Raw genomic sequence first — 17547 nt, 5'->3', positions numbered from 1 at the left:
GAGGAAAGCCGATGTCGTGGCTTTCGCCTCTCTGATTGCACAGCGGTGAATTTTGCTGGAGCGGCGGTCGGCATCGCCACCGGGGGTAGTGGCTTGGTTGGGTGACCTGTACAACTTCCTGCGGTTGGACAAGATAAAGTATGAGTTAAGGGGCTCAGCAGGGAAATGTTTGGCTCAGCAGAGAAAAAAAGGTGGGAAATGTTTGTGACCGTGTTTGAGGAGTTGTTCATCACAGGGGGCAGTGGGGGCAAAAGGATGAAATATCTGTACAGACTGCATAGTTGATTGTCGGAAAGTATGTTTCCCGGGGTGTTTATTGGCCATAACCTGCTTTGATATAAGTTTGTAATAAAATACATTTGAAAAAAACGATTATTGTATCATGGATTTTAACAGGTACTGAAATGCCTAAAAACAAACCACAGAACTCACACCAAAGCAGCTTTATATATTTATTAAATAGCTTTTCTTATGCATCTTACAACTGTCAATACCACGCTTGACTTGTATAATATTAGTGCTTTGTGTATATTTTCTGTCATTAACACTACGGTCTTGGTCACAGACTTGTCTGCCATCTGTAAACTGAGGTACTTATACAAAACTAAACTAAGGCAGCAAATATACAAAATTTTCCATTCTTCCTCTCTCAGCTTCAAAGAAAATAAACAGGTGGATATTCGTTTAGCAAAAGACAATGTGGCTCTTCACAGGTAGTACATTTCAGTGCTCATCTACAAATGCAAAGTTATATAGAGTATTTGCATATTCATTAGTCATATTGCACAGTCAACTTACAAAAATAGGACATTAAATACTGGTTACACAACTATTTTTCTGTACATACAAAAACCTCTGCCCTACCCATTATCTTAACCAGTTGGCTCTTCATATGTGCTTATTAGTTTTATTATACAACCCTGCTGCTTCCAAATGGAGACCTTTAAAGAACACTTGAAATTCCTTCTTTGGCAGCAATGGAAGCAGAATATGCCAACGAGCGTGACAGAAAATGGTTCCTTAGGGATCTAGGTATGGTAGCAAGAAACCTCAAGACTAGAAGTGTCAATTATTCCTACGGTGCGCACAAGTAAACATTTTGATGACTTATACTGCTTCAGTAGTTGGGTGAAAGATCCTGAGCCCATCTGTTTCGATCCAAAGTGCTGTCGACTCCTCAGGCTGGTTGCTGAGGGTTAATGTTCATGTGCGGAGGATGGCCAAGGAGGCCGATTCGCTGCTTCTGCTTTCTTTGCTCAGTCATCTAAAAAAAACACACACACACCAGACATTCCATTAAAATGTTACTTCTTGAGAAACTTATATTCTCAGAAACACAGCATATTAAAGTAGCTTGGAGGATTTGAGTCAGATGGTTTACATTGGCAGATCATCTGATAATGGAACGCTCATCCAACCTCCTGACATCACTTGTATCTGGCCAGCTCAAACAGATTACTTAAGTAGGGAGAGGCTTCTATTACTTCTCGTGTGATCCACATTACACATTAGTGGTGTGAATAAACAGGCAAATGTTATTATTGCAGGTTATAATTGTACATTCTAGCGAGGCAAATTATAATAATCTAAAGGGAAAACAACACTGAAAACAGCTGCTTAATTATAATGCATTAGCAACCAAGCAGTTTACATTTTTGCAGGATTTCTGTATGTGCTATTATAGGTTTGTACATATCCTGAGCTTTTATCGTACAGCAGATGCAGCTGGTTACATTACCCCACAGAGGCTGTCTGTTAATTGGGACTCTCTTCCTCATTCTTTAAATAGTTCACACACCACATCCAAATTAACGGTCAAAGAGGGGAGCTATTGTCCCCTTTTAGAAGTTGGTGTCATAGATGTTATGTGGGTCTTCCCTAACATCACATATTTTACACTTCATTCTGCCCAAGACCCTTTAATAGGATGGCAGCAGTGGGGTGGAGTGGGCATAAATCAAGTTGGGGAATGTAGGGAGGGACCCTTATTTGTGGAGGTTAGAATCAGTAAAATCTTTATTGGTGTAAACTAAATAAACAGTCATTTGTTCAACCCTCACATAAGTGGTGCAGAATAGGTGAACATGGGACTTTCTAACTCAGCATACAAGACTTAAGAGTGGAATAGTCTCAAAATTCAATCTTGAACTGCTAAATCCAATCAGTAATGCTTCCTCCAGCTATGTATCCAATCCAATGTGCAGGGAGTATATTGTCCATCATTCTTGTCAAATGGGTTTCCAATTTCCAGCTAGAACTCACTTTCCTTTACAGAATCAGCTGTGAGACAAACTCTGGGTTGCGAGGGAATGCTAAAGGCAGACTCTAGGAAGGAGATTGATAAGGCAATAATAAGTAAGTCATCATAGTCCCAGATGACATTGGCTACTTTCGCCTTTGTGGGGGAAAGCTGACTGGTGGTGATTTAACCAGAGGGCCACCACACCTCAGGCGATGGGTCACGGTTGAGAAGGCAGGGCCTTCATGAATAACCTCAGCCAGTACATGAATTCAACCCACACCGCTGGCCTCACTTTGCGTCACAGCCCCCAACCGACTGAGCTGCACCAGCCCAAGGGCGATAATATTGCTACATCAGTAATCCAGAAGCCAAGGTGAATACTCAAATACCGCCGCAGCAATGGTCTGTGTGGACAATTTAAATCCAATTAATTAATCTAGCAACTCACAATTCAGAATTGGTGACTGTGAAACTATCAGCGATGGTCTAAAATCACTTATGCCCTTTAGCGAAGGAAATCTGTCGTCCTTATCTGGTCTGGCCTACATGTGACTTAAGACTCAACAGCAATGTGGTTGACACTTAGCTGTCCTCTGAAACAGCCTAGCAAATGACTCAGTCATCGGCAATAAACACTGGCCGAGTCAACAACTCCCACATTTAACACAGGAATAAGAAATGCCAAATTCTTGCTCTATTTGCACTTAATGTATATTTCCAGAGTTAACGGGTTTAAAATGTTAAAATGGTTTTGGTAGTTTCTGCATATCTACTTTATTTCCTTTGGTGAGGGAATCAAGAACCAGCGGGCATAAAATTATAAATTTATTCACACAAGAAATCAGGAACATCTCTCTCCCAAATGATAGGTTTTTGTTCGGTATGGGTCTCATGAGATCATAGAATCCCTACAGAGTAGGTAAAGTCCATTCTGCCCATCATGTCTGCACCGACCCTTGAAAAACAGCACCCTACCAAGGCCCTCCATCTTATCCCCGTAACCTCATCTAACCTGCAAATCCCTGGACAAAAAGGGAAAATTTAGCATGGCCTGTGGTGGTATGGATATGAGCACTGCCATTGGTGCAGACCACTGGCGTCCCATTGACTCTGGCTGGTCATGTGCCTCTCGTCCGATTAGTTGGGACTAGTCATGTGACTGCTCTCCAATTGGTCGAGAGGCAAGTAGGCCCCACCTCCGAGGTTGGGTATAAGTACCCAGAGTTCCCGGCGGTCGGCCTTACTAGTCGACCACCACGCTAACAACTAGCTGATTAAAGCCATAGTTCGGATCCTAATTGTGTCTCGAGTCGAATTGATGGTACATCATGGCCAATCCACCCAACCTGCACATCTTTGGCCTGTGGGAGGAAACCGGAGCACCTGGAGGAAACCCACACAATCACGGGGAGAAAGTGCAAACTCCACACAGACCGAGACTAGGGCCGGAAGTGAACTTCGGTCCCTGGCGCTGTGAGGTAGTAGTGCTGACCATAAGACATAGGAGCAGAATTAGGCCACTCGGCCCATCGAGTCTGCTCCGCCATTCAATCATGGCTGATATTTTCTCATCCCCATTCTCCTGCCTTCTCCCCATAACCCCTGATCCCCATATTAATTAAGCACCTATCTATCTCTGTCTTAAAGACACTCCATGATTTGGCCTCCACAACCTTCTGTGGCAAAGAATTCCACAGATTCACCACCCTTTGGCTGAAGAAATTCCTCCTCATCTCTGTTTTAAAGGATCATCCCTTTAGTCTGAGATGGTGTCCTCTGGTTCCAGTTTTTCCTACATGTGGAAACATCCTCTCCATGTCCACTCTATCCAGGCCTCGCTGTATCCTGTAAGTTTCAATAAGATCCCCTCTCATCGTTCTAAACTCCAAAGAATACAGACCCAGAATCCTCAACCGTTCCTCATACGACAAGGTCTTCATTCCAGGGATCATTCTTGTGAACCTCCTCTGGACCCTTTCCAAGGTCAGCACATCCTTCCTTAGGTATGGGGCCCAAAACTGCTCACAATATTCCAAATGGGGTCTGACCAAAGCCCTATACAGCCTCAGAAGTACATCCCTAGTCTTGTATTCTAGCCCTCTTGACATGAATGCTAACTTGCATTTGCCTTCTTAACTGCCGACTGAACCTGCACATCAACCTTCAGAGAATCGTGAACAAGGACTCCCTAGTCCCTTTGTGCTTCTGATTTCCTAGGCATTTCCCCATTTAGAAAATAGTCTGTGCCTAAATTCCTCCTTCCAAAGTGCATAACCTCACACTTTTCCACATTTTATTTCATTTGCCACTTCATTGCCCACTCTCCTAGCGTGTCCAAATCCTTCTGCAGCCCCCTTGCTTCCTCAATACTACTTGTCCCTCTGCAGATCTTTGTATCATCTGCAAACTTAGCAACAGTGCCTTCAGTTCCTTCTTCCAGATCATTAATGTATATTGTGAAAAGTTGTGGTCCCACCACAGACCCCTGAGGCACACCACTAATCACCGACTGCCATCCTGAAAAAGACCCCTTTATCCCCACTCTCTGCCTTCTGTCAGTGACACCGTGCCGTCCCTTTTGGCCACCATGGCATAGAGCAAAAACAGGTAGGTGGAGTTGACGTGGAAATCCGCCATGATCTGATTGAATGATGGATCAGGCTCAAGGGGTTAAATGGTCATTGTAGAGAAATGATGAGAGAGTAAGGTCATATCGTTTCCCATATCATTTCAGAGGGATTCCCCCCACTAGAATCTGCACTGAACACAAGCTCATTGTTGGAGGTCGGGGGACATACCCTTCAGATTGAAAGGACAGTAAAAGGTCAGCTAGCACCATTTAACGTACCTCATGTCACAAAATTCATTTAAGTTCCTGGTACAACATAGACTGAACGGTGAGGATAGAGGCTTGTTGTGACAACAGTCAGCCGGCCAGCCAAAGGCATCCCTGTCCTCTCAACCTACATCATTAAAATAGATTATCTGGTCATCAGACCTTGCTGTGCATGCAATTGGCTGCTGTGCTTCCCACATTACACTGATCACCCTTCCAGTTCCAAAGAGTCATAAAGTTAACTCTATTTTACTCTCTCCACAGATGCTTCCAGACCTGCTGAGTTCTTCCGGCACTTTGGTTTACTTCAAAAGTACTTAATTGACTGGAAATTAGCTTTGGGGCATTCAGACAACGAGCAAGGTAGTAGGTATCTAAATGCACGTTAGTTAATTTGTGAGTACAAATTTCCTCCCGATTCACAGAGCGCGTCAATTTTCAGGCACTAAGCAGGTCTACCTGATGCTCTGCCAAGCCATTTTAAGGACCAAACCCAAAAGAATAGACAGCTTCCAGCCAGAATCAAGTTGTGCATGTGCAAAATGTCTGACAATAGGGTGTGGGGGAATGGGGGGAAATTGAGGCCAAGTTCTCTCGGCCCAGTAGATTGCATTGCTCAAACTTCTTACCGCTAGGATTTTGTTATCAAAGAAAACAAAGAATGTCCTTGGCTCTATCGGGCATATGCTATGTCTGACTCTAAATATCAATAAAGCAATGTTTCCTTTTAAAGAGCTCGTGGATGTAGATAAAATCCCAGCATTACAATCGCCCAAAACAAACAAGGAGTAGAATTCCAGGCAAGAACGTCAGAAGTGGTGCATTAACTGTCTTCGCAACTGCCCACAGTGAAATGGGTCAAACAGCTCTCTCTCTCCTCTTCCCCCCCCCCCCCCCCCCCCCCCCCCCCCCCCCCGAGGCAGCTTCCTAATTGGCTGTCTTTAAGGCTGAGGTGAACTCTTGCATCAGAGAACTAGCAGGTCTGGATCCTCAGCAACGCCAGTGGTAGAGATAGCTAGCTGAGGCAGCTCGAACATCGAGGTGCTTCGGGGAGGTATGTAGGTAATTGTACAGAAGGGCAAAGCTGGCAGGATCCTTTGGAAGGGCATTTTGCCCACTTTGGGCTATGGAGGGCCTGATTTCACTGTTCTCTCCCCCCCCACCCCCCCAAAGCTGACGCAAGGAGGCCTGCCTCCATGAATTTGGCTGCTTGTCAGTGGCCTGCTTAATGGCTCCTAATCAGTGCCTTTAAGTGGCAAATTGATTGTTCACTTCTGTGGAACTGGCAGGCAATCCACAAACTGGCCCACCCACTGCTTGCCATTGGGAAACGACCTTGGTGACAGGGCAGCCATGGGAGTCAATCCCAGTGTGACTCCCTGCTGTTTTACTAGTCCCCAGCTCCACTCCTGCCATCCTTGACCTGTAAAATTCAGTCCCATGCGTTAGAAAAGAATGGTCTAGTGTAAGGTGTCAGATTTGCCTAAAACTCTCTGCTTCTCCTTTAAAATACACCTTAAAACCGACCCACCTGTCCCTCTCTGTGGTCTGGTATCAAATGTTGTCTGACAACACTCAAGGAGCTCTATAAAAAGACAAGCTACGATGTTGTTGCATCCTTGAAGCTGGATGCTCCCATCTTTGGCAGACCGTGCCATGTGAACCAACAGTTAACTTGGTGATTGATACAGTAAATGCGGAAGGTAAATGAGGGCTGAAGAAAGGATTATGCCGTTAGCATGGCTCAAATGGATGAAACATGTCCACTGAAGGGAGAAAAATATTTTCTGGAAGTTAATGAGTGCTTACAAACCTGTTGTTCGGAAAGGAAATTTGCACTGTTTGAAACTGTAGTCAGGAGAGTAATTCTTATTGTGCCTTACCTTCAATGATATGCTTGTGAAAAAAAATGAATACGAAAATCGCTTATTGTCACGAGTAGGCTTCAATGAAGTTACTGTGAAAAGCCCCTAGTCGCCACATTCCGGTGCCTGTCCGGGGAGGCTGGTACGGGAGGCTTGGGAGGCTTGTCTAGACACTTTTACCTTTTTAAATGGGGAAGGGGAGGCTAGCTAATTGTTACATTGTTGACAGTTTGTGTGTGATTGAGCCAAGAAGGAAACAGTCAAATATCAAGGTGAAACATGGCAGAGCTCCGTGCATTTATGCCTAGCCCATTTTGACTATTTTCAAGCTCAGGTAGCATTTTAGAGCCAGTAATGCATCATCAAATCCAACAGGTTATGCTGATGAACAGCAAGAATGGCACAACAGCCAAACTCGTAACTCGTTTTGGTTTCGCTGCTTTTAGTGTTTTTGACATTGAAACAAAATGGGTTTCAAACCCATGGGAGTGGGGGTGGGAATTACCTCATTCCGTTTTATTCATAACTCTCTTGCAACCTTTCCTTGGTGCCTACATAGCTGGAAAATGGGTGGACTGCAACAGGTCCGTGAAACAAAACTTCCTCATCACAGGGTGCCAAATTACTGCCTGCATCTCTATCAATTTTGTGAATGAATCAGGCTACTGGGACAATGAAGGTTAATTTGAGGGCTCTTGTTCAAACAGGGCATGCCAAGCATGATTGGCCAAGGAAATGCCATGGCAACACCTCTACCAATCAGAGTCTACTTGTCAACTAATGACTCTTTTCTCCTGTAGTATAAATTGTTGTTTCCTTTACTATTGGTTTATCTCACATCCTTGTCCTTATCATTGCAAAATGAAAAGCTTTGACAGCATGTCCCTTTTACCCTGTAATACACAGGTTCTTCACTACCCAAAGATTGGGAACGTGACATTAAGATCGGCATAGCGTTTCTTTGTTAATTTTAAATTCTGAAGTGGGGGGGGGGAAAAGAGAGAAATACGGTTGTATTTGAGGAGTAGATTTTCTAAATTTCTCAGAGTAGCCTGGAATCAGACATTGCAAAACCGTGATCCTGTACTAGCTATATTATAAAGTCTTCTCGGATTAATGGGGTGGAATAACCAGACTAATCGACCTTGCAGCTTAGAATGAGACTTTTGCAACTTCTCAAAAATATGTTTCTGATGGACGATAGTGGGAGACACTTCGACTGGAAGTTGCCCCATGATCCGATTCCGAGGAAGGTCTCCAATGCTGGCACAGAACATAAACCCTCTGAAATTGTTGAAAGAACATAAGCTGCATTTCCATATTTAAACTTCCAGCATTCTTTGTGCTCTTCTCCAGCCTCATTGCACCCAAATCGTTTGCAGGGAAATTTTCAATGTACTATCATTTGGAAGTCAGAGTGAAACTTAACCCCCATCTCAAGTAGAGATATATTTCCTTTGATAAGATCTAAATATACGAACCCAGCTAGTGGGGACTGCCTGTAAAACCATTCTTGGGGATCTAACTTTAGTTTTGTTGACATTTCTTGAAATTTCAAGATAATCCCTAAAACTATGAGGAGAGAAAATGCTAGGAAGTAGATTTGAACCTGGAAATTCTGAGATTCAAACTCCTGCCAAGTTCGATTCTGTGGTTGGCAGTCCACACCACTCGCTTTCTCTCAGGCACTGGCCATAGGTTGCCAGGAATTGTCTTTACATTTTGCACTTTGCCAATCTAACCTCATCATTTGGCATCAGATACAGTAGTAATTAGGGAACTGCTTTCTGCTAATCTCACTTAAAAGCAGATCTCGTTGCAAAGTGCCTTAGAAAGAAGATTAAACAGGTCTGTATTTATATAGTGCATTCACAATCTCAGGACGTCCCAAAGTGCTTTACAACAACGTCTGTGGTTAGACAATGAAGGAATCCCTTCATGAGACAAATCTTGCATCGCCAAGGAAACCAAATCAAAGATGATGCAGTCCCCGTCAGCAATTTGTCCCCCTGGGTTATGACAGAAACAATGGGAGTTGTCATTCATCAAGAAGTTCATAAACCCTGGTAGAGGAGGAACTTCCACTACTGTTTGAACTGCCACTTCCCACAATAGTCACGAATCCTAATTTTAGCTGAATATCAGTTAATGCCTCAAGTGACAAATCATAAAATTGTGACGGTGCAGAAGGTGGTTATTCGGCCCATCGTATCTGCACCAGCTCTCCAAATGAGCATTCTGACTTAGTGCAATTCCCCTGCATTTTCCCCATACTGCTGTATTGATTCTATTTAAATAATCATCCAATACCCTCTTGAATGTCTCATTTGAATCTACCTCCACCATACTTCCAGGCAGTGGATTCCAGACCTGAACCACTCACTTTGTTCTCACCACATTTGCTTCTTTCGCAAATCACTTTAAATCTGTGCCCTCTCTTTCTAGATTCTGTTACGAGTGGGAATATTTCTTCCCGTCTATTCATTCGTACTGCAAAGGCTATGGGCTCTGACAATATACCGACAATAGTACTGAAGACTTGTGCTCAAGAACTTGCCGCACCCCTAACCAAGCTGTTCCAGTACAGCTACACCCGACATCTACACAACAATGTGGAAAATTGCCCAGGTGTGTTCTGTACACAAGAAAGACAAATCCAATGCAGCCAATCAGTCTACTCTCCATCATCAAAGTGATGGAAGGAGTCATCAACAGTGCTATCAATCAGCACTTACTCAACAATAACCTGCTCACAGATGCTCAGTTTGGGTTCTGCAAAGCGTCACTCAGCTCCAGATCTCATTATAGCCTTGGTTCAAACATGGACAATAGAGCTGAATGCCAGAGGTGAGGTGAAAGTGACTACCCTTGACATCAAGGCAGTATTTGACTGAGTATGACATCAAGAAGCCCTAGCTAAAATGGAGTCAACAGAATCAGGGGGAAAACTCTCCACTGGTTGGAGTCATATCTGGCACGAAGGAAGATGGTTGTGGTGGTTGGAGGTCAATCATCTCAGCTCCAGGACATCACTGCAGAAGTTCTTCAGGGTAGTGTCCAAGGCCCAACCATCTTCAGCTGCTTCATAAATGATCTCCCGTCCATCAGGTCAAAATTGGGGGCGCAATGTTCAGCACCATTCTCGACACCTCAGATAATGAAGCAGTCCATGTCCAAATGCAGCAAGACCTGGACAATATCCAGGCTTTGGCTGACAAGTGGCAAGTTATATTCACGCCACACAAGTGCCAGGCAATGACCATCTCCTACAAGAGGATTTAACCACTGCTGCTTGACATTCAATGGCATTACGTTAATGCCTCAAGTGACATCTGAATCCCCACAATCAACATCCTGGAGGTTATCATTGTTCAGAAACTGAGCTGGACTAGCCATATTAATACTGTGGCTACCAGGGCAGGTCAAAAGCTAGGAATCCTACGGCAAGTAACTTACCTCCTGAGCCTCCCCCCGTCTGTCCACCATCTATAAGGCACAAGTCAGGAGTGTAATGGAATATTCTCCACTTGAGTGGATGAGTGCAGCTCCAACAACACTCAAGAAGCTCAACACCATCCAAGACAAAGCTTGATTGCTCCCCCTTCCACAAACATTCAAACTCTCCACCACCGATGAACAGTGGCAGCCGTGTGTACCATCTACAAGATGCACTGCAGTAACTCACCAAGGTTCCTTAGACAACACTTTCCAAACCACAGCCACTACCATTTAGAAACATAAGAGCAGCAGATACCTGGGAACCCCACCACCTGGAGGTTCCCCTCCAAGTCACTCATTACCCTGACTTGGAAATGTATCGCTGGGGCAACATCCTGGAACTCCCTCCCTAACAGCACAGTGGGTGAACCTACACCTCAAGGACTGCAGCGGTTTAAGAAGGCAACTCGCCACCACCTTCTGAAGGGCAACTAAGGACGGGCAATAAATGCTGACCTTACCAGCGACGCCCACATCCCCGAAATTAATTTTTTTAAAAGCCCCCTCCAGATTTTGAACATCTCTATTAAATCTCCTCTTACCCTTCTTCTCTCCAAGGAGAACAGCTCCAGTTTATCCTCCCATCTTGAGAACCATTCCTGTGAACCTCTTCTGCACTCTCCCCAATGTGTTCACATCCGTCCTGCAATCTAGAGATTGGGGTGCCAATTTTAAATGCCGCTCCGACCCCCACCTCCCCAAGTCCCGTTATTCCCGGCGCACGTTTATAGAAACCAGTGCTAAACAGCGCCACAGTGAGGTTCCTCAGGCACGGGCGTTCGATCCCGGGTCTTGGCAGTCTCTGGTGCAGACATATTCGTGAAGCTAATTGCTCATTTAAACATACAAATCTTGATCGAACCCAGTGAGGGCAGAATCCAGATTGTGACGTCTCACGGGTCGAGCACGACAAGGCCGTTCGATCGGGCCCTTTAAATGCTTTATTAACTTCTCTCTCCATCTGACTTGCCAACATTATTAAGTTTGAACATATGTCCCAGGTCCCTCTGCTCCTTCACACCCTTTAAACTGAATGCCCTTATGTTATATTGTCCCTCTAGCTCTCTCTACCAAATGTGTGACTTCCACTGTTCTCTTAATAGGTATTAAAGTAAGGAGATAGTTACATGGCTTTGGCGCTATGGGGTAATGAGAGTTTCAAGAGGTTTCCAAAGCTACTTCTCTGGTCTTCTCATTTGAATGTAGAGCATGACTCAATTACCATAATCCTCTTGAATTGCTTTGTTGTCTGACCTCAACTCACCTGTGCAAATCTCTGTCTGACTTGGAGCTGCTGCTGTACACTGGAACTTAATGTCTCATTCTGCAGAGAAAGCTTTCAGACAGGTCTTATTGTTGAGTGACATGGGCTGCTTAATAACTGAAGGAGCCGTGAACACTGTAGCATCACCAGACAGGGCGGCACAGTGGAGCAGTGGTTAGCACTGCTGCCGACGACGCTGAGGACCCGGGTTCGATCCGGAGCCCCAGGTCACTGTCTGTGTGGAGTTGCACATTATTCTCCCCCTGTCTGTGTGGGCTCCACCTCCATAGCCCAAAGATGTGCAGGTTAGGTGGATTGAACACACTAAATATAATAATAATCTTTATTAGTGTCACAAGTATGCTTACATTAACACTGCAATGAAGTTACTGTGAAAATCCCCTAGTTGCCACAGTCCTGCGCCTGTTCGGGCACGCTGAGGGAGAATTCAGAATGTCCAATTCACCTAACAGCACGTCTTTTGGGACTTGTGGGAGGAAACCGGAGCACCCGGAGGAAACCCACGCAAACACCGGGAGAACATGCAGATTCCACGCAGACAGTGACCCAAGTCGAGAATCAAATCTGGGATCCTGGCGCTGTGAAGCAACAGTGCTAACCATTGTCCTACCGTGCCACCACTTAAATTGCCCCTTAATTCGGAAGAAAACCCACAATTGGGTACCTTAAATTTTAAAAAGAAATCACCAAACAGTTTCACATCAGACCTTATGAGAGGGGGAAGGGCATCAATGAAGCAGCTAGAATGGTCTGGTCGAGGACACTTCCTTGAGAATGTCCTTTGACAACTACAACCATCTTGCTGTGCGTCTGGATCAACGAATGACGCATACACTGTTGACCATATCAGGCTTTTGGAGGCTCTATTAATTCCTTTTGGAAGGAGGAATAGGATTTTAAAATGGAGAAAGTGTCAAAAATCTCCCCCCAAAAAATAATCTATAAATTGATGGAGGAACTCATAATATAATTTATTTGGGAACGTCCAGGTCCTTGTTTAAAAAAGATAGGTATACATAGAAACAAGGAGTAGGGGTAGGCCTTTCGAGCCTGCTCCGCTATTCAATATCATGGCTGATCCTTTAATTCATTGCCATATTCCCACTTTCTTCCCATACTCCTTAATGCCATTAAAATCGAAAGAAATCTCTGTCTTGAATACATTCAGTGTGGTATAGGTTCACTGGCCTTGAGTGAAGAAATGTTTCCTCATCTCAGTCCTAAATGGTCTACCTTGTATCCCGAGATTGTGCCCCTGGTTCTAGATTCTCTGACCAGGGAAAACATCCTCCTGCATCTAGTCTGTTCAGCCCTGTTCGAATTTTATAATGTTTCAATCATATGTACTCCCATCCTTCTAAACTCTAGTCAAACCAATATCTCCTCGTAGGACCGTTCCGCCAACCTCTGTTTCAGCTGCACTCCCTCTATGGCAAATCTCCCTTTCTTAGATAGGGAGACCAATACTACTCACAAGTCCCAGGTGTGGTCTGACCTAGGCCCTGTATAACTGCAGTAAAGCATCCCTACTTCTGATATACATGTAGGGGTACAAATAATTTTGGGCTCATTTGAGATTTGGTGCCACACAATTATTAGCCCAAAATAAGAGGCCTAGATAGAAACAGGACCTCAGGTCTCCTTTATATACTCAGGCTGAGCTGCCAGTCCAGGATATTTCTCCAGAGGCAACTTGAATGGCATCTAAAAGAAACTGAGGGCTCGCTATTCAAGGAGAGCTCTGAGAGAGGGTTGAGGTACAGGGCCAGGACTGCATGCATACTCTTTTTGCCCCCACATATTGGATTTGCTTTGAAATGCAATGACAATTCTGTTTTATTCTTGGACTGAAACTAGAACAGACTTGCATGGTGCCACTTTATTCCAGAATTATTTATGCACTCTAGTCAAACGAGTTCCATCTATTTTTGCGTCTCATTTGTGTTTTTCCTGTACAGATCATCTGTTTTCGAAGAGGAAAAAGAAAATGTACAGGATAGGAAGATTTTACAATCAACAAAAGCTTTTAGCAGTCCTCTTTCTACAGCTTCCTCGCCCCGATTTAGCCCCCATAGCATTTGAAAGTGATTGACAGACTAGGCCGTGACTGCTCAAAGTATGGCCAATAGGACTGACAGACTCAGGAATTTCAATCAATGGGAAATGCAAATTAATTTACTTAACTTGCACCAGTTCACGTTTCAAGGATGATGGAGGCACTGGGGGTCTTCAGTGTTTTAAAACTCTAACTGGGTTCATCATAATGTGTAGCATGCTGGCAAGTGGTTAGCACTATTGCCTCACAGAACCAGGGTTCGATTCAGGGATTGGGTGACTGTGTGTTGAGTTTCTTCTGGGTGATCCAGTTTCCTCCCACAGTCCAAGGACGTGCAGATTAGGTGGACTGGTCATGCTAAACTGCCCCTTAGTGTCCAAAATATTAAGTGGGGTAGCGGGGATCTCTTTCAGAGGCTTGGTGCTGACTCGATGGGCCAAATAGCCTCCTTCTGCACTGTAGGGATTCTATGATTCTAAATACCCTACCTGGAGCTGGGAGACAATCCATCGAGTGCCTGGTCAACAATGAAAACATATTGCAATATCTGAGGTCCAATATCAGTCAGATCTTGAATTTCTTTTTCAGGGCCGGGATTGAACCCAGGTCCTCAGCAGCAGCGTGAGGCAACAGTGCTAACCACTGTGCCACCGTGCCACCCTAGATCTTGAATTTTAACCTAAGTCTCAGGCCAGCATTCTACAAAACCACTTGCACAATTCCATCATTCTTTTCAAAAACCGAAAGCATAAACAACACGGGCTAAGATCTGACACTCATGCACGGTACCAACGCAAAGAACTTTATTTCCCTTTTACATCAGAACAAGAGCTCCTCCTACATTTCCATATTAACCTGGTTTACTGGAACTGCAGGCCAGCCGGGTCTCGTCTGTTTCCAGTGACTTTCACAGCAATGGCGAGAGAAGAAAAAGTTAACCTTTTTCTGTGCCAATTCGAGAAAAATACCCCAAGCCCGATTCATCTCAGGAGTTTTGTTATCTGTCATCATTTCCGATGATCTGACCATGGCAATTATGGAACCCCCATCACTTTCAAAATAAATGCTCAAAATGGGCTAAAGGGTACACCTGTATGATGCAGGAGGACATTCATGAAGGAGCACAGTCTGGAACAGTATTCTATATATGGTACACAGACTTGACTGGATCACACCGGTACTCCACCACCATCACCATGCTCAGCTGAACCCTCTGCAATCTATGTTCAACCCTGCACAGTGGGCGAAGTAATCCTATAAATTTGTTAGCTGAGAAGCCTGCGACCCAACAATGTGGTTATTTTACTCTCAGTACTGCATGACATTTAAACCCATTAACCATGGGTAGGATGCATCTTAGTAGCTGTATCTTGCAAAAATGTCACAATGCTCAATGCCAAAAGAAACCTACATCTCACCAACCAAACGTTAAGCCTATTGCAAACAGAACGAACCTCACTCAGAAGATTAGGGAGAAAGTTCTTCTGCTCGCCTTCCTACAATGTTGGCATCAGTAGAATGACTTGCAGAAAAACAAAAGTGGGCACACCGAGGTGTCATCTTTTCTGCAGACTTCACTTTGGGCTGTGGGATGCTCAAGGGATCTGTAACTGCTGCCCCCACACACAAAAGCCGTGACTGTACTGCAGGAGACAGATTAGGCAGGAGATCCTGAGTTTCAAGTTAGACGTTCAAGGCTCAAGTTTACTGTAAATGCCATTTATTTTCAGTTCTTGCAGGTTGAGAGATGAGTCACATCCACCTTTAAGGTTGTTGTCTGAATCACTAATACACACGAGCTGCCACACGTTTTATTTATGAAAGCCTGTCTTGCCACAGATTGTGTGTTACAGACTGTGCTGTCATCAATTTCTTTAAATAAAAAAAGGAGTGAGGGAATAAAAGAGGGTAACTCACTAATAGAATATACCATGCTACAGAGCAGGCAGCATCAGTGGCCATACTTGTGCTGCAGTTTATGATCTTAGCTGCATAGCTTGGCTGGGGGAGAGTGGACTGCACCAAACAAAGATCCCACTACACTCCTGATGCATTGCTGTAGCTGCTCTCACAGCAATGCCTTCACTTTTTTTGGCCTCTTGGTATGAGGGCTGGTTGCAAAGGATTTCGCAAAAACAACCAATCAATGAATGCAGGAACATGTGACATAATTTATTTCGAACTAAACCGCAGAGCAAACTATTCATTTGGTCCCCTATATGCACGAGTAGTATGGTGATATGCATCACTGTATACACACAAGGGGTTAATGTAAATACACTACAACTAAGTAACCACTAGAGAGAGCACCAGAGATGTCATGACATGCAGATACGCAACCAATGGGTCATTACAACAGGACACAACCAATGGGTAATAGGACACCCAGAGGTGGCATTACCACAAGGGGGCACTTAACAACCCATATAAAAGGACAGGGCACACATGCTCTGCCTCTTTCCACAGACAGACATCTGGAGAGTGCATCAGGGTTGATCAACAGCATCACACCCAGCACATGGCTTAGAGCAGGCTGGTAAGGATAGACTGAGTTACTACAGCTAGATTAGCAGAGTGTCAAACTCATTTAAGAGCTGTGTTAATAGTTCAATAAACACGTTGAAATCATTTCATAGTCTGGAGCTTCCTTTGTCAAAGCCTACATCAAGGAAGCAGTTTATGCTACACAAAGCAGCATAACACAACAAGTAGTACGGAATGTGAAAGAGCACTCCCCCTTGACACAAAAGGCACGACTGACTCTCGGGTTGGTTTAAAATGACATACTTGGGGCTGGCTACTGAAACTGGCCTCAGGCGACAGCACCAAGCAGGTGATGACGAATCAACTTCCCATTTTACACCCCACACGATTTTCGTCGCCATCGACGGCAGGCCAATTTATCATGCAACGCACTTCCCCCCCCCCCCCCCCCCCCCCGAGGAGTACACTGGTACAGAATCGCAGAACAACTGGACCAGCAATCAATAAACTTGAGGTTCATTTCCATTAGAGGTGGCACATATCGTTCAAACCTAGCCTTTCAAAAACACAGCTCAAAGAAGTGAAACCTGCTGTCATTGGTTTGTTCGTTATTAGGCCACAAGACACTATGGGCGGGATTCTCTGTAGCCCAACGCCGAAATCGGGAACGGCGATCGGGCGGAGAATGGCTACCAATGCCAAAGTCGCAGCAGGCGGGGATTTGACGCTGGGTCACGGTGCTCCGCCCCCTTCAAATCGCCGTCATCAGGTAGTGCGCTACGCGCAGTCGCAACCATGTTGGAATGTCATTAGGGAGTCCATTCACGATGCTCATCCTCCAACGGGCCGGGTTCCCGACGGCGCAGGCCACCTGCGGTCTCAGTGGTCGTGAGCCTGGCGTGGCACCTGCGGAGGGAGAGCGAGGCGTACGGAGTGTGTCCAGCACCACCACATTCGGCCGAGTTTGTGCTGCTGGCCGGGAGTTTCTGCCAGGGCTGTGGGGGCATTGTGGGGGTTGGCCAGGAAGTGGGCTGTGGGGTCGGGGTGGGCTGGTGCGTGGTTCAGCACAGCCGCGCCATCGGTACATATGTGGAGGGTGTAGGCGTATGCCAGCTGCAGCCTATCAGACCTGCGCATGTGCAGCACGGACCCAGCGATTCTCCAATCATTTTGCGCACGTTCTGCGGGTACTTCACGTGGCGTGAGTGCTAGCCCCTCACTGGTAGCGGATTCAGTGAGGGGTTCGTGCTGATTTTCCCGTCACGAAACACCACGTATCCT

At 45.1% G+C, this 17547-nt stretch overlaps 1 protein-coding gene across 4 annotated transcripts in view; it reads right to left on the bottom strand.

Annotated features, from left to right (window-relative positions):
* Positions 1-438: 438 nt before the first annotated feature.
* LOC119973141 (inositol 1,4,5-trisphosphate receptor type 1) overlaps positions 439-17547 on the bottom strand; it is a 624311-nt gene continuing 607202 nt past the window's right edge. For 3 of the 4 annotated variants that reach the window (XM_038810748.1, XM_038810749.1, XM_038810751.1), the window contains one exon: positions 1050-1264. In XM_038810748.1, the coding sequence (XP_038666676.1) occupies positions 1178-1264 (87 nt within the window). In that variant the 3' untranslated portion in view covers positions 1050-1177. Of the gene's footprint in view, positions 1265-17547 lie in introns of all 4 variants that reach the window. The other variant, XM_038810750.1, reaches the window with a different exon arrangement.

The sequence above is a fragment of the Scyliorhinus canicula genome, chromosome 11 (assembly GCF_902713615.1).
Source record: "Scyliorhinus canicula chromosome 11, sScyCan1.1, whole genome shotgun sequence".
Lineage (NCBI taxonomy): Eukaryota > Metazoa > Chordata > Chondrichthyes > Carcharhiniformes > Scyliorhinidae > Scyliorhinus > Scyliorhinus canicula.
This window is presented reverse-complemented; position numbering and strand designations above follow the sequence as displayed.